The sequence below is a fragment of the Petaurus breviceps genome, unplaced genomic scaffold (assembly GCF_028583685.1).
Source record: "Petaurus breviceps papuanus isolate PSGF00001 unplaced genomic scaffold, PetGlider_PUasm1.0 224, whole genome shotgun sequence".
In the NCBI taxonomy this organism is placed as follows: Eukaryota; Metazoa; Chordata; class Mammalia; order Diprotodontia; family Petauridae; genus Petaurus; species Petaurus breviceps.
The window spans coordinates 11,700,743-11,718,613 of record NW_027185887.1 but is presented as its reverse complement, the minus strand read 5'-3'; the positions used below and the strand labels follow the sequence as shown (position 1 = coordinate 11,718,613).

General features: G+C 38.2%; 1 protein-coding gene across 2 annotated transcripts in view; it reads left to right on the top strand.

Annotated features, from left to right (window-relative positions):
- Positions 1 to 375: 375 nt before the first annotated feature.
- MRS2 (magnesium transporter MRS2) overlaps positions 376 to 17,871 on the top strand; it is a 28,909-nt gene continuing 11,413 nt past the window's right edge. The window contains exons 1-7 of one of the 2 annotated variants that reach the window (XM_069095053.1): positions 376 to 1,043; positions 3,349 to 3,422; positions 5,236 to 5,272; positions 7,670 to 7,782; positions 12,198 to 12,371; positions 13,059 to 13,189; positions 15,650 to 15,766. In XM_069095053.1, coding sequence (XP_068951154.1) covers positions 821 to 1,043; positions 3,349 to 3,422; positions 5,236 to 5,272; positions 7,670 to 7,782; positions 12,198 to 12,371; positions 13,059 to 13,189; positions 15,650 to 15,766 — 869 coding nt within the window. In that variant the 5' untranslated portion in view covers positions 376 to 820. The remainder of the gene's footprint in view (positions 1,044 to 3,348; positions 3,423 to 5,235; positions 5,273 to 7,669; positions 7,783 to 12,197; positions 12,372 to 13,058; positions 13,190 to 15,649; positions 15,767 to 17,871) is intronic. The other variant, XM_069095052.1, reaches the window with a different exon arrangement.

Here is a 17,871-nt window from a genome sequence, read left to right as displayed (position 1 = left end):
TTTGTTGTAGTCAAAAACTGGAAACTAAGGGAGTGTTCATTTATTGAAGAATGGCCAAAAAAATTGTAGCATGAATGTAGGAAATATGAATATAATAGAATATTATTGTGCCATAAGATATGACAAAATGCCTACTTTCAGAGGAAACTGAAAAGACCTCTATGACCTTATTCAGAGTGAAGTGAGCATATTTTGCCATCATTCCCTGCTTTCTAGATATGGAACGAAACCTCAGAGTTGTTTTGACTTGGTAACCATTTTTAAAAAGGAAGTACAATGAACTTCCTTGATTCTCCACTCCCTCTCCAGTTTCTCATCTGCAAATTAAGACACGCTCGTTGTAATTCCTTTATTTAAAAAAAGTTGCATTAAAATTAATCTAAGGTCAAGTACCCAAGTACAAAATATAATCATTCATGCATTCCTCTGATTTTCCCCGCATCAACCCTAGGAGGTGGGGTATTATTATTCTCACTTTGTCCCACTGGACAGCATCCCAGAAGAGCCGAGAACAAACTGCCAGGCAAGTCCTATAAGAGCTGGGTGACCCAGTCCGTTCAGAAAGTGCAGGTTCATTCAAGCACCTTCCCTACGGACAAGTGGAATACGCTTCTGATTGGCTACGGTGAGAAGAGGGCGGGCACCCAGAGGGGGCGGGGAGCAGCGTGTACCTTGGGCGCCCGGGGCAGGAGCGCCACTGCGCCTGCTCAGCCGGTGGGCTGCGAGGCTGTGTCTCTGTTGCCGGAGCTTTGATGGCTGCTCCGGGGCTAGAGGACCGGGATTTCGCTGCCGGCAGCTGAGGCTTCCGCTCTCCAGCTCCATGGATTGTCTTCCGAGCCTAGCCCGGCTCCTACCCCGAGCTGTGGGGCGGCCCCAGCGAGCCCTGGGCGCGCTGGCGCTGACCCGGCCCCCCGGAACCTTCCCCACTGTCTCCTCCCTCGGGCCCCGGGCCGGAGTGCGGCTCCCCGGACACAGCCGAGCTGGGCTGCCCCGGAGTACTTGGCTCCGGCAACTTTGTGAGCCCCGGTGGCCCAGCGTATCAGGTATACCGCCCCTCCCACCCCGCCCCGAGTCTTCTCAGCGGGGCTAGGCCCTGGATCAGTCCCGGAGTCCCAGTGCCCGATTTGACCCTTCCCACTCCACTACCCGTCACGTGGAGTGCCCAGGAGCCTCCTGGGTAACGTGCTGCCTCCTAGCTAGCTCTCCTCTGATTTTCTTGTGGATTTTTCTAATTACCCGCTCTCCCCAGTATTGAGTTGTGAACTCCTTATAAACAGAGTAAGACTTGTTTTCTGCCTTCTTCTTCCATGCCTCCCTCTCTCCAACCCTTAACTGTGTTCTAACGCTCCGTGTCCACCCGCCGCTTCTCCCTATTGCGGCTCCAGAGGTTGCCAAGTGTCTCTTTAGTTGCTCACGTGGGAGGGAGCAGCATAAAAGTGTGGCTCCTCATATTGGGGTTTAGCGCTTTCCCCGACAGTCAGCATTAAAAAGATTCCTTATGGGAAAAAACTGACGTCAGCTCTGAATACCACTAGCAGCATCTGGCCCAGCTCCCTCATCTTACAAATGACGTAGGAGGCACTTATTGAATGTCTGTTGATTTAAAGATAACTGAGAGATGAAGTGACCCCTTCAAATAACCTCGGTGCTGCTGGGGATTGATTATTTGCATCGTCTCTCCCTTCTCCAATCTATTCTTCACATAGCTTACAAATTGATATTCCTGAAGTTTAATTCCGGTCTGAACATGTCACTATTCTGCTTACAAAGTGTCGGTGGTTTCCCTTTTGATGTTATATCTAGACTGTAAGCTCCTCAAAGGAAGGGATTTTGTGTTTGTATCTCAAGGGTGGAGCACAATGCCTCTTACTTAGTTGTTCAGTCCTTTCCAGTTCTTCATGACCTCATGGACCATAACACTGCCAAGCCCTTCTATTCACTATTTTATTTTGAAGCCTGCCCTACTCTCCATAGATTACTACCTTCACCCTAGTAGAACAGCCACACAAGTGCTGAAGTACTCTAGAGCAGGACTCTTAAGCTTTCCACTCTTAACTCCTTCAGCACTTGTTAAACTGTAGGTCGAGAAGCTGGCTAAACATGGACCTGGTGATTTATTATTGGGTGTAATGATCCCCGATGCCAAGTTCTGAGAGAAGTAGTCAAGCAAAGACTGGATGCCCCTTCTGGCAGGCCTCTTGTTTGGCAAGTGAAGCAAGTGCTGCCTCTGCCTGGGACTGCTCAGAGATCCAGGATCTCCTCTAGGAAGCTGGTGCCTACGTTCATAGGCAGCTCCTGTTCTTTTTCCAGAGCAGGGGCTCAGTTCTCTCTTCATCCCAAAGCTCTTTGCTTTTTGGTTAATCAGCCCCCCACACTCAGCATGAAGCAGATGTGCTGTGTACAGCTCCAGTCAAGCCCTTGATGCCCTAGAGATGAGAGTTATGTCAATTCCCTTCTCATCCACGTATCATCCTCATGCTGTATCCCCTCTGGTTTATTGTGATAATAAAATGACATAAGAAAGTTAGCACTTTTTTAGCACAATTCTTACTGGTTGATTGAAAAAAAGGGGAGGGTACCTGGAACAGATGTATCAACATCATTACATGTGAACATGATTCTTATACTACAGAATAAAGAAGACCTTCAAAAAATTATTCTGAATTTCAGAGCATTTCAAAACAAAACATACATTTTAAAAATCTTACACATTGTTTGATGAGTTTACTGATTGTCGTAGATTCTGTTCAATGAATTGAGTTACCATAACAATAAGAAAACAAACATAAGTAATTAAAATCCATAGATTGTCCAGACATCTCATTTAGTGTAAGATTTTTCTCCTAAAACCTATCAGAAGTAAATAGAAAAATTGTTTAATAATAGCATAACTTCTTTTTGTTCAGTAACGTCCAACTCTTTATAACTACATTTTTTTTGGCCAAAATACTGCAGTGGTTTGCTATTTCCTTCTCCAGCTCATTTTACAGATGAGGAAACATTTTGCAGATGAGCAAATGGGGTTAAATGAATTGTCCAGCGTTACACAGCTAGTAAATGTCCGAGGCCAGATTTGAACTCAAGAAGAAGATGTCTTTCTGATTCCAAACCCAGCACTCTGTCCATAGTGTGACAACCTAATTGCCCCCAACTTCTTTTTACTACTCTTATTTACTGTCTGGCAGAGCTGCTAGCAAGTACTAAAATGGTCTAAATGTAGGAGAGAAAGGAAAAAACGAAAGGTTCAGTAATCTGCTCTCCACATAATTAGCTCTGAAATAATTAACTTTTGTGTATATGGGAATAAATAACATTGTTCATAGGATGATCATTTCTGTTTTTCTTCAGGCAAAGTTTTTAGACTCAGTACTTCTGATGCTTCCCAAGCCACCTTAGCTAGTGTGGCACCAGTGTTTACTGTGGTAAGTGTTGTACTATTTCCCTGACTTCACTGTGCTAACATTCATTTTAAAAACTACTTTGAAACATACTGAACTTTAACAGGATTCTGTAGTATCCTTTAAGTGTTCCCTTTAAAAAGAATGGTCTCCTGTTAACATGATTGATTTTCCCCTTCTGTTTTTAGACTACCATTTTTCTCTTTCCAGTCCCAAGATAAAACTTTTTTTCAGGGGGGCTGGAGGGGAATGAAATGAGAGATTTGCATTAATGTCCTGTCTTTAATGTTTTGTTTAATCATATTTAAAAGGCCTTGGAGATCAGCTAAACTTACTATGATTCCATGGAGTAATAAAATTCTTTACACAGTAATTCTGGTTGTAAACTCTCTGTGATAAACTAAAATAAAATCTGCCAGATTAAAATCCTGGAATTTCTATATCAATGCATCAATATTTCTGGCAAATCCATTTCAGAAGGTCAGATAGCCCTTCTTAGCTCTTGTTGGGATTTAAACCTCTGCCTATAGGAAACCATCAACTGGTCACCAAGTATGAACTAAAGATCTGCTTTGGGCCAGCTACCATACTGGGTATTGAAACAAAATGAAACAGTCTCTGATCTCAATTGGGGGGAAGGGGACAATCTGTATAAAATATATAACATACATAAAGTAAGTACTCAGGAATGAGGGGAGAGGCAATAGCAATTAGACAAATCACAGAACATTTCATGTAGAATACTTCCCTTTAACTGACACATTTAGGATACTAGGAATTTTAAGAATTAGTGGTGAAGAGGAATGGTATTTCAGACATAAGGGAAAGCCTGTACGAAGGCATGAAGATGGGAGATGGTATGTAGTATGTGAAGAGTAGCAAGAGGGACTATTTGATTGTATTAGTCTGGACGGAACTGAAGAGAAGTAAAGTATAATGTGGCTAGAAAAGTAGACTGGAGTGAGGTTGTAAAAGCTTTTCTATCCCAAACAAAGAAGTTTATATTTGATCCTAAGAAAAATAGGGAGACACTGGAGGTTATTAAGGAGAAGTTATCATTTTGGCAGTTTTGTGGAGACAGTATTGGAGAGGGAAGAGACTTGACTCAATAATACCCATTAAGGGGCTATTGGAAAAGTCCACTTAGGAGGTGATCAGGGCCTGACATGAAATGGTAGCTATGAAAATGGAGAGAAAGGTTTGGATCTGGAAGATCTGTGAAATACACATTACTTGGCAATTGATTGGATATGTGGGATGACAGAGAGTGAGGAGTCAAGGATGTGTTAAGGTTATGAACTCAAGTAACAAGAAATGTGGTGGCACCCTGAACAGAAATAGGGAAGTTCAGAAGAGGGATGAGTTTCTTAGGGAAAGATTATGACTTTCACTAAAGATGTGTCAAGTTTGAGATGCCTACTGGATACACATTTGGAAATGTCTAATGGACAGTTGATGTAGGGCTGGAGCTTAAGAGGGAGACTAGAGCTATTTATATAATACAGAATGTATTATACATGCATGTAGAGCATGAAAGGTGTTTAATAAATATTATTTGGTTAAAGGAAGTAAAAATAATTTTTTAGGTCTTAACTTGGGACAAACATTAAAAATATTACTGCCTATCACTTTTCATTAATTGTGTGTATTCTTTTACACAATATCTTCTTCTGGGGCCTCTTTACCAAAAGATGGTAGTTATAGAAATTTCCCTCCTGATATTCATCAGTATATACTGAAAAAATGTTCTATTTGTTTTTTGTTTGAACTATTTACAGGAAATATTTCAATGAGATAAATTATGCTTTCTAAAAGTAACAAATTTATCTCTTTTTAGACAAAATTTGACAAGGAAGGAAATGTTTCTTCTTTTGGTAAGTATCACTGTTTGTTTTTCCCCCTAAACAAAGTTTGATTTATTTACCCCAGTAGTTAGTGAATCAGATGTAAACTAAAACATCGTATTGTATCTAAGTGCAGTGTTTTGGATGCTTTCTTCTTTGAGTTTGGGAGCACTGGATTTGAAATAAGACGGCCTGGGTTTTGAATCCCAGTTCTTCTGCTTTGTACTTGTGTGACCTTGTGTGAAAATGATTCAGTCTTGGGGCGGCCAGGTAGCACAGCGAGTAAGGGCACCGGCTGCAGTGTTGGGATGACCTGGGGATCAAATCCAGGCTCAGATACTTAGTACCACACCCAGAAATAACTGGCTGTGTAACCTTGAGCAAGTTACTTAACCCCAGTTGCTTAAAAAAAAATTATTCAGTCTCTCTGGGATGCAGTTTTCTCATTTATAAATAATGAACTTGGATTGAGACTTTTTCCCATTATGACTTCTCTCTTCTTTCCTCCCTGTCATATCCTGATGAGAACAGGAGTCACAAGAATAACATAGAGACAACAAGCTCACATGTTTGTGAGTTCACAGAGTTCTAGCAAGTAGCCATAGTAATTGTCTCACAGCACTAATGTGGTCTAATTTTACTTTATGTTCTGAACTCAGGAAATTATCTTCATCAGGCCCCATCTCATTCTCCTCCCATATCCCATGAAGTTTACTGGTGTCCTCCAGATGTCAATTAGTCTTCAACCTTCAGCATCCCACCTCAGTTTCTGTTTGCACTCATATAGTGCATTAATATGTATCAGCATAATCCCTGCCCCTGTTTTAGGCAAATGTTTGCATCTTGGGGGCTTGGTCCATCCTTAGGTTCACATTCCTATTTTGCTGCCCTTTGTCTCTTGACAGGGACTATAATTGTCCCTCATTACCATCTCTTTTCTCTTCCATTTTATATCTCTACTATTTCTCAGATAACCAGCCATTCATTTTTAGAATGTAGCCATATTTCCAACCAAACACAAGTCAGGGAGGAAAGAAAAGAAGAGCTTCCTTTAAACAATCAGACACCTCATTGAATCTGCATTCTGGATTGATCCTCAGACGTGTAACTTTAGACCTGAGTTTTTTCTCACCTTAATCAGTTTAACCCAGGCTGCCATAACAGAGATGATTGTTAAGGTCTCTTTATGATCCCCTTGCCTTTTCATAGCAATAGGGCTTTATACTTGATGACTTTACACCTCTTTTTGCAACCACAGATTTGTGCTTATTTGCTGCCTGGAATAAAGTGTTTTAGAATATGCACTTTTAAAAAAAATATTGCACCAACATTAATAGAATGTATTTCTGGGACTCCTCTAACCTTCTGTCCAAGATAATGATTTCCTTGTTTTACAGCTGTGAAATCTAGTATATCCTAATTTGCCTTTTTGAATTTTTGTACTGTTTTAAGAAGTAAGCAAAATTTAAATAATCTGCTGGCAGATTTGAAGTATTAAAGATTAGAAGTAAGGACTGGAGCTGTGGGAATTCCCAGATGAGGAAATTCCCTCTACCAATGTAAGTTAGCAAGTTGTCCGCAATTTAAAGTCTTAGAGAATTTCCTAGAACATGCATCCCACAGGCTGCATTGTGCCTTCTCAACACTCCTGAGTGTAGCCAAACCAAGTTAAAATGTAATTAAGAAATATTTAACAAAATAAACAAAAAATATAGTAGAGCATAAATAATGTTAGCACATGATTTTTAAAGTCTGTATGAGGCCTGCAGGGATCCATATGTACAGTTTAGTACCCTTCTTCTTTACCACCCAAAAAAATGCCTATTTCAGTTTGACACCACTGAGTTAAATGACTTGCCTGGGGTCATACACACCAGTAGATGTAAAGGCAGGACTTAACCAAGGTCTTTCAAGCTTTGAGATCTGCTTTCTTTCATCTATCATGCTATGCTGTGTTTTCTTTTATTGAAGATTAGATTACTAATATGATAATTGCTACAGTATAATAGATCTAGGTCATAAAACCGTGTTAGTGTACAGCAAGGCATTTGTTCCATGGCACACACATCTTGTGTTAGCAATTGTTTAGAATCCTTCATGTCTTCTGGTATAATACTAGTGTGGTTTCTAATTTAAAATCTTCTTAGATTAATAATACAGTGTGGTGACTGTGAATTGTGGAAAGCATCCTTTCCACAGAGGAATTGAATTGACATAAATTTGAAACCTTTCAACCACTCATGAAGAAGTAAACTAATTTTTAGAGACTTTAAAATGCCAAAAGAGTCATCAGAGATTTTGTTTTCTTTAATCAAATAATGTTTTCAAAAACATCGAGTATCTTTGAAATATCTTATGACATGAAATTTAAGCTGTATTTTATTTAACATCTTATTTTTTTTTTTGTCTAAACTGTTTGATTTTTAGAAAGAAAGAAAATAGAATTATACCAGGAATTAGGTCTTCAAGCCAGAGATTTACGATTTCAGCACTTAATGAGTATCACAACCAGGAACAATAGAATTATCATGAGAATGGAGGTAAAGGGTTTTATTTTTATTTATAGTCTTCCTTTGAGTATTTATTGATGATGTCTACACTTAATTGTTTTGAGATATAACTGTATAGATCATAGTTAAAAGTAATTTTGTTATTAAAACGCCTATTTGAAACCATGCTCTGAGTGTCCCACTTTGGTCAATAAGAGTCACTCAGAGTTGCATTGTTTGCTGGCTTTAGAGAAGAGTGATGCATACATTCTAATTGCACATACTTCACTTCCCTAAATCCATAACAAAAATATTTCTTTCCTTTGTATCATTAACCCTCTGTCCTTAATTACTGCCTTGATGCTTTCAAATTGTTCACCAGAGGTCATTTTATCCCTTGGTCCTGCATACTGTCTCTTTGCTCTTGATGAGCTCACCTTAAAAGTCACTTGTTATACAATTTTTTCTTCTTATACACAGTTATTTACACATATATTCAAAAACTCCACTAAAGAGCCTAAGGCACTAGAATTTCCTTCCAACCTAGAAAAGCTTTGAGTTTGCGGCAATATAACACATAATATTATATATAATAATAATGTGCTGTGCCTGTTATCTAAGAATATGGCTAATGAAGACTAGAGCAGCTCATCCTCAGTGGTTGGTAGCAGGGCAGTGAATTTGTCAGTCACAGTAACTCCCAAAGATCATCTAAATTATAGAGTGATTGTGATCATTGGTGAAGGAATTGCCTACCCGAATGAAATCACAGCTCCTTTAAGTATTAAAAAGGTAAATGGTTAAATCTATGTTCTTTGCATATAAAACAACCCAGATCCTGATAGGATTGTATTTTTCTAGATGGCCAAGATTTCCAGATAAGTGAAGACCCCTGACATATTAAAAATTTTATTATTTTTCTTATAGGAAAATTTAAAAAATACGCTATAGTCCTTCACTTTAATAAGTGGAGTAATAGCAAATATATTTATCCTTTTTTGATGGCTCAGCATCATCATTATGAATATGGGTTTGTACTGTGTTGAAATAGATGGTGTGAGACTTAGGGCAAATGACTGATCTAGCAAGTAGATAACTTTCTTGGGAAAACATCTTATCAACTAATATCTTAGCTGTTTGCTTTTCCCCTCATAAATATGATATGAAGCACATACAACTGCAAGGTTTTTTGGGCAGCATAACTTTGGCAGGTTTCCTCTAAATTAGGAGGTGAACTGTTTTCCAAACCTTTTTTAGAATATTATTTTTACAGTTATTAGGGCCATCCTTTGACTTGTCAACAAACATTTAGAATATCATTTCTTATGTGTATATTAGTGAGATAATGAACAATTTTGTCCTTTCTCCTTTTACCCATGCTTCTGTCCCTTTTGCATTAAGCTTTTTTTTTTTTTTTCAGAGAGTGAAGGAAGGGAAAGAAAGAGAATCCATTTCCATTTCAAGAATTTGTGCTGGAATGTCTTGAGGTTTACTTGGCCAGAGCTTAAAAATCTTCATCCATGATGATAATGACACTTAAGTAGATATAGCAGGCTTTCCCTAAGTTCAACTTTCCTTCAAGTTCAGCTTTTAACAGTTATAGAAATTGAACATTCTCTCCACATGGTAGACCAACTTTTTCATGAAAAATTTTCGGTAATAATATTTTATATTCTAAATGGGGAAGATGGGCAGGAGGGTTACTGAAAAGATTCCCAGACACTAACTGGAATTCCTTGAGGTAAAACTGTACCATCTGGAGAATTAGTTGTTTGCTAGTGTAACCTTGGTCTAATCACTTAACCTTTTGGCGCCTCAGTTAACTCATCTGTAAAAAGAGTTTAGTTGTAAGTTGGTTACTTAGTGAATATTAATTATCTACTATGTGCCAAACACTTTGGTAGCCATTGGAGTTAGAAGACCAAAAATAATACCTGCCTTCAGGCAGTGTACATTCTATTAGTGAAAACATGTACATATAGAAGTATATATAGAATAAAGACTCATTATTTTTGACAAGCAGGTCTCATGTAGCAGCTATTGCTTGGCTGAAACTAAGGGTTCTAAGAGGCAGCGGTGAGGGAGGAATTCATTCCATGATTAGGAATTACCCTTTGCAAAGGCTTATAAATGGGAGATAGAATGTCATGAATGAAATAGAAAGAAAGATGGTTTGACCTGATTGAAGAGTACATAAATGTGGAAGGATGTTATATATACTAAAGTTGGAAAGATAGAAAGTTAGAACAAGTTATAAAAGACTTTGAATACCAAGTACAGGAGTTTGTATATTATCCTTGAGGTAATAGGGAGCCATTGGAGTTTATTGAGTGTCTGACAGACCTGTTATTGAGGAAAATAATTTTGCAATTATATAGGAGATAGATTGGAGAGGAGGGGAAAGACTTGAGGCAATGGGATCAATTAAGAAGCTGTTATAATTGTCTAGCTGAAAGGTGATAAGACTTGAAATAGAGTGATGGTTATTTGAGAAAAAAGAAGGGGATGAATGCAAGATGTTGTAGAAATAGAATCAACAAGAGTCAACAGCTGATTGGATATAGGAAAGAATTAAGAATTTGAGAAAGAAATCAAAGTTACAAACCTGGACAACTAGAAAGATGGTAGCTCCCTATACAGAAATAGGTATCTTCATAAGAGGGTTAGTTTTGTAGGAAGACCAGAGTTTGAGATGTCTATAGGAGGTCCGGTTAGAAGTGTCCACTTGGCAGTGAGTCCTATGGAAATGGAACTCAGGAGAAAGGCTGTAGAATATATAGATAGGAGAGTCATATACATAAAGATAATAATTAAATCATTAGGAGCTGATGCAGATGAAATAAGAGCTGACCAAAGGCCTCTTTTAGCTCTAAATCTATGATCCCAGCTGAGTAATGTTGACCAGGGCACAAATTCTTCATCAGCAAAATGAGGTTAAAAAAAAATCAAAAAGATGATTTCTCAAGTTCTTTCCAGCACTAGATCCTATGAAATGATAAAAGTCAATCCTGCAAATTTCATTTTTCTATCCAGGCAATGTGATGTCATAGAAAGAGCAATGAACTTGGAGTCAGGCCCAAGTTCTAATCTGAGCTTTACCAATTAATAGTTCTTCAACTTAGGCAAGACTTTGGATCTCTTTGATCCCAGTTCTTTATCCATAAAATGGGAGCTAAAATGCTCATCATGCCAACCTTATCAGATACTTGTCTGGACCAAATGAGATAACATATTTGGGGCGTATGTGTTCTGATTACCTTCCCCTGAAGGGTAGTAATCTATGGCCCTTCTCATTGTTAAGAAGCACATGATTCCTAGAACACTAGCTCAGCTCAGTTCTTTGTAGTCACAGCTTTGGTGACAATAGTTACTCCTCCCCTTAAGTTCAGAAATTCCTTTGGTGGGAATTCCTGTTCCTTGGTAGATGAATGCTTCCCCAGGGCTGTGCATTTTGGTAAGGTGTAGCCTGGGTACTTACAGTCATTCACCCTTAGCCATTTCTCAGTAAAGCCCACTCAAGGGATGTGGACACATATGGAGATATTCTTTCCTCCACACCTCCCTTGCCCTTGTATGGATATTCATACTGGTGGCAAGGGTTTTCCCACCTGCTGTAACTGACAGACAACTTGCTTCCCTGCCTGGAGTGCCTGGCACCCAGGTCATGATACTTTGCTGTTCCTGACTCATTTATCTCACAGAGAGTAAACCCTACACATTGGCCTGGCTCCCAGACTTCTGCCCACATACATCCAGATTGTGCCTTGATTAGAACTTCTCTTTACATTATTATATTGCAGTTCAGTCTTATTATGCCATCAATCACTAGCACATTCAAAACTGACCAGCCCATCTCCTCATTCCCAGCCTGACTGAGGACCTTGCCCACCTTGGGAATTTTTTGAAATTACAAACCTGTTGAGTCTTTTGCTTTATTTAATGGTTTGGGGTGTTGATTTACTTTTTAATTTACAATTTGTCCACAGCAAATTGTAAAATACTAAAAGCTTTCTGAAAGCCTTCTGTTTTAGTGAATTTAGGGGCAATTATTTGTAAGTTCACTAAAATGAAAGTCTTTTAGAATTTAAGTAAAATGACTCAGTGAAACCAGAGAGCATTTTAAGAGAAAAGGGGGTTGAAACTCTTTTGTGAATCATTTTTCTGTGCCCTGTTTGAGATTGTACTGCAAGCCTTGAATAAGCCTGTCAGTTATTAAAATAATCCAGTCCTCTAGATTAAGAATGAGGGAGAGATACAAGAATTTTGCCTTGATCTCAAAATTATTTGAATTGTGATTTACTCTGTCAGCTAAAAAATTTAGGAGGTTTAGCAGTCATATTGCACAAACCATGACATGGTATTTCATTTATGCTGAATTCAAATTTCATACAGTATTAGAGGGAAACCATGCTCTGTTTATGTTTTTTTCTTCCCTGTCATTTAATAGTTTATATGTTATTTTACAGTATTTGAAAGCTGTGATCACTCCAGAATATCTTCTGATACTAGACTATCGTAACTTAAACTTGGAACAGTGGCTCTTCCGGGAACTCCCTTTACAGCTGGCTGGAGAGGGCCAGCTTGTCACATACTCCTTGCCCTTTGAGTTTAGGGCCATAGAAGCTCTTCTGCAGTATTGGGTGAGCCTGGTTTTCATTTATCCACTTGCAATGAAAATGCTACTGAACAAGAATTTAAATTAGTGTCAGTTATAGTATAATTTTAGATGATCATATTTGTTTGTGTCTTTAAGAAAAACAAAGAAACCTCAGTGTTTCTGCTCTCTCTGTTTTTCTGAATAGGAGCTGAGTGTGTAAGGGAATGTGAGAGTCAACTGAAATTTATCTGTTCAGTGGCAGTTTGACTATTTCAGCAATAACTTTTTGGGAATGTATATGAAAGGTACTTGTCATCCACTGTTTTCATTACTGAGTAAAGTTAGAAATGTTTTACCATGGATCATTTCAGCTAGCATACTGATTTTTGACTGATAGGTTTTGTTTTAACTATGAATTCCACTTCTTTTTTTTTAAGTGGGTAGATATCTGTAGCAAGAGTCTTGTCTGGAATGTTAGTAACCTCTCGGCTTTAAATCCAGGCCATTGTGAAGAACTCTGGAGAATGAGCATTTCAGCCTGGGTAATTTGGGATCAGAATCAATTTAGGTAGTTTGCCAGTCCTGGAAGTATTCTAGTCATTTAGCATTCATTGAAGTGTTATGAACATTTCTAGATATTGTAGATTTTTGTACTTAATATGGATTCGCTGACCCAGAATATTCTAAAAGAATTGTTTTAATTCTTATGAAAGGTCATGTTGTTATCTAGATCAACACCCTTCAGGGGAAACTTAGCATTTTGCAGCCTCTCATTCTTGAGACCCTGGAAGCTTTAGTGGACCCCAAACATTCATCAGTGGACAGAAGCAAACTGCACGTCTTACTACAAAATAGCAAGAGGTAAATATGTGATATCAAGGGTGGAGGAACTCAGGCCTTTCATTCAAAAATTGTCTTAATTAAATTAGATTTTCTTATCATAATGCCAGATGAAATTTAAGTATAATTACTAAAATATTATTGAAAATACTTTCTTATTTTGATGAGTCTATGGTCTCTCATATGTATGTGTACTCCCTTCGTTTGTTTGTCCTTAAACTCCTCCATACCTTCTTGGTATGAGTGATTCTCGTATAATGCTTATGTGAATCTTCTCTAGATGGATAAACTATGTATGCCTAGAGGCCTCCTTCTGGTTCTCTTGCTATTTCGTGGGTCCTTCACATCATCCAGAGTGTCTGGTTGTTATCGCTTAGGCTTGCTCTACCTCCAGCCTTACTCTCTTTCTTGTCATACAGGCTTTTGCTGTTGTCCCTGATATCTTGTGTGCATGTCATATACTATAGCCAAATTCTTCTAAGTGGTGACATTCCACGTAACATCCCAGAAAGTTACTAAAAGACAACTGTGATGTTCCCTTTAAAATATTACAATGCTTTTGTAGGGATAAGCAAGGATTGTCTGTCCATCAATAGACAGGTGGATAAAGTGAGCATTTATTCAACATTTACTATGTTCTTGGCACTGGGATAGCAAAGGAGACAAGCCCTGCCCTCAACATGCTCATATTCTAATTAAGGAAGGCTACACATAAAGGGGAGCTGGAAGAGGGTAGGGAGGGGGGAAGTTTGGTAAAGACCTTATTCCTGGCAAGACAAGGCTAAAGTTTCCCTTTCCCAGCCCAGGGTAGTTCGGGGAACAGCGTCTCAGGTTCTTACAGAAAGGGGTGGGAAATACAAAAATAATACTATCTAACTTTACATCTTAATTAAGTTTTTTCACTTTCTGACTGTATAGATTAAAATAGGATGTTCTGTTACACTCCTAGTATACTTATTACAATATCTCTTAGGTAGGGTTTTTTTTTAATAGTTTTTAATGTTTCATGAATTGAACTGAAACTAAAGCTTTTTACTGATTATGCATGGTAAATTAAATATACGCACGGTTATAAACTTTGCAGTAAAGATAAACACATACAGGACTTACTATTGAAGCATTTCCAGCATAAGGGCTTCACACAGAATCTCAAAGTTAGAGGGCCTCACAGAGGCTATCTTGTTCAAACTCTTATCTGAACGAGAATTCTCTTTATGACATTCCAAGTAGTTCTCTATCCTACCCTTAAAGATCCCTGGTAAGGTGGAATTGACTACCTCCCAAAGTAGGCCAGTTTGGTAAGTTAACAATTTTTGAAGTTTTTCCTCCCAGGAAATTTAAATCTTCCTTTTTGAAAACTTTTCCCCATTACTATTAGTTCTGTCCTCTGGGGCCAGGCAAAACAAGTCCCTCTTCCTTGAGAATGTCCTTCAGATATTAGAAAACAACTGTGGTATTCTCTTTGAGGTTTCTTTCTCTCATGCTGTATATCTCCATTCCTTTTAACCAGTGTTTGTATGCTCCAGCTAGTCAGTGTCCCTTTAAAAATGCGATCCCCAGAACTAAATTCAGGACTCTATAAGTGTTCTGCCTAGAGCATGGCACAGTGATTCTGTCATTTCCTATGATCTGATTCTTAGGCCTCCCTTAATACATTCTGTAATGATGTTTACTTTTTTAATTGCATTGTCATTTTTTATTGTAGTAACTTTTCAGTTCATCAAGGTATTTTTTCACATGAACATCTAAACAAGCATCTTCTATCTTTTACTTTTGAAATGGATTTTCTTAATCTCTAGGTAGTGCTTTATGTGACTCTATTAAATTTCATTTAAATAGATTTAGCCCATTGTTTTTGCATCTAAGATGTTAGTTACACAGTTCTCAGCTACATGGCATCTGCATATCTGCTAAGCATGTAATCTCAGCCTTCTTCCTAATCATAATAAAAATACTAAACAGCAAAAAGCCAGAAATAAACTTTTGAAACACTCTGCTAGAGATTTCCCTCCAAGTTGATGTTTGTATTGTGGCATCAGCACATTCTTTGTGGTCCGGAAAGTAGTAGAGGATAAGGAGGAATGTTTTGTCAACTGAAAGAATAATAACCACTTCTGTGACTGCTTTTTTCTTTTTCTCCAGTCTTTTTCCTTAAAACATTACTGTACTCACTTTTTGTTCTACTAATACATGACTAGGATATCAGAGACACCTGACCTCTAATTTGTGCATGAAATATTATTTAGATATTCAGCCTTTGCATTTTATTCTCCAGTTCTAGAATGCTGAAATTTTATTGTTCATAAAAATATTCCATAGGATGTCATTCTTATTCTGATAATGTCACAAATGTGAAATTAGGGAAGGTTTTTTAAATCATTGATATATAATACCGGTGAGTTATATGAGATAAAATATATTGCTCCATAATGAAACACCTTTAAATGAATATGTTCCTAATTATTTTTCTTACTTCCATAGCCTATCAGAATTAGAAACAGATATTAAAGTTTTTAAGGAGTCAATTTTGGAAATACTAGATGAAGAAGAATTGATAGAAGAACTCTGTCTAACCAAATGGAGTGATCCTGAAGTCTTGTAAGTCTACCACAGCCCAAACACATTTTCTTTTTTTCTTTTTTTTTTTTTTAAGCAATCAGGGTTAAGTAACTTGCTCAAGGTTACACGGCCAGTTATTTCTCAGTGTGGTGCTGAGTATCTGAGCCCGGATTTGTCAAACACATTTTTCTTAACAGTTTATGTCCAAGGATCCATATTTTGCCTTCTTTTTTAATATTTCTAATAATAACTTTTTAGTACAAAGAGTACAGCTAATGTATTTGCTTTTCTATGATAAGTGAATAATATTGAGGTAAACTAACATTTAATTTCCTGTGTGCAGACAATCAGCAAGCATTTATTGCAAAAAATGAAACAGTCTACTTAAAAGAGGCTTATATTCCAAGAAGTCAGCAAGTAATTCTATAAGTATATGCAGAATAAATATAAAAAGAATAGATGCTAGTAAGTACATAGGAGTTAAATATGAGGTAATCTCATAGGGTAAGGCACTGTTAGGGAGATTAGGAAGGCCTTTCACAGAAGGTGGTAATAGTTGAGCTGTGTCTTGAAGGGAGAGAGGAACTTTGTGAAGCAAAGATGGGGAAAAGGGGTCCATGCCAGTGCAGAAGCACAGAATCAGACAACCGAGTGTAATGTATGAGGAATGGAGAAAAGGCCAGTTTACCTGGATTGTAGGATGAGAAGTAATGGACAGTGATGTTGGAAAGATAGGTTAGGGAAAGGTGGTGAAGAGTTTTGGAAGTCAAATAGAACAGTTATTTTTTTTTGCCTGTTGGAGGGCAATTGGGGTTAAGTAACTTGCCCAAAGTTACACAGCTAGTTTTTTGTGTGTGTGGGTGTTAAGTGTCTGAGGCCAGAACCAAGCTCGAGTCCTCCTGACTGTAGGACCGGTGCTTTACTCACTGCACCACCTAGCCGCCCGAACAACTTATATTTTATCTTGGAGACAGTAGGGAGCCACTGGAATTTATTGAGTAGGGGAGTGGCATGATCACGTCCCTGTTTAAGGAACATCACTTTTGTAACTATGTAGAAGATAGACTAGAGGGGGGAGAGGTTTAAGGTAGGGAGATCAGTTAGGAGGCCTTTTCAGGGCATTTTGTGAGACTTTAGGGACACAAGGGGAAAAGGCCAATACTGTCCCTTCCCTCTAAGAAATTTACTTTCTAAGGGACATACAAGGGCCCCATAAAACTTAGGTTCAAGTCCCACCTCTGACATACAGTGATCCTGTGACCCTGGGCAAATCACTTAACATTTCAGTTCTGTAGGCAGCTATTTAAATTACAGAGAAGATAACCTTCATCAATAGAGGAAATTCCTCAAGACTGAAGAATTCACATCAGATAATGAAAAAATGGTAGTTTGTGACAGGTGCCATAAGAGATATAAAGACAAAGGCTTCATAGGTATGAGAGATAATATCTGGTTGGAGTCTTGATAGAAAAGGCTGGCTTTTGAATTGGTCTTTGGAAGATGATTAAGGTTGTGACATGTAAATATGGAGGAGAGGAGGTACTTCAGATGGAGGAAAAATGAGAGCAAGCACTAAGAAAAGAAAGGGTGGGCTGTATACTTGGGAAGGGGAGTGTTATGTTTAGCTAGATTGTAGGGCATGACTTTAATTCCTGGGGAAATATCGTAAAATAGATCATTAAAGAAATGGTTGGTGAACATTTGGAAAAGATGGTAATAATTTTTTTTCAGGAGTTTCAGTCATGTCTGAGACTTTGTGACCATATTTAGGGTTTTCTTGCAAAGATACTGTAGTTATTTGCCATTTCCTTCTCTAGCTTATTTTACAGATGAGGAAACTGAGGCAAGCAGACTTGCTTAGGTCACAAAGCTAGTGTCTGAGGCCATATTTGGACTCAGGAGGATGAGTCTTCCTGATTCCAATCCTGGTACTCTATCCACTGCACCACCTCGCTGCCTGAGGGTAGTGATAAACAATTTCAGTAGCTTTACAATTGGTTTCCCTGTCTCATTTCTTTTCTTACTCCAGTCTGTCTTCCACTCAGTTCACAAAGTGATTTTCCTAAAGCAAAAAAGTTTGACCATGTCACTCCTCTACTCATTAAACTCCAGAAGCACTCTGTTACTGCCAAGATTAAATATAG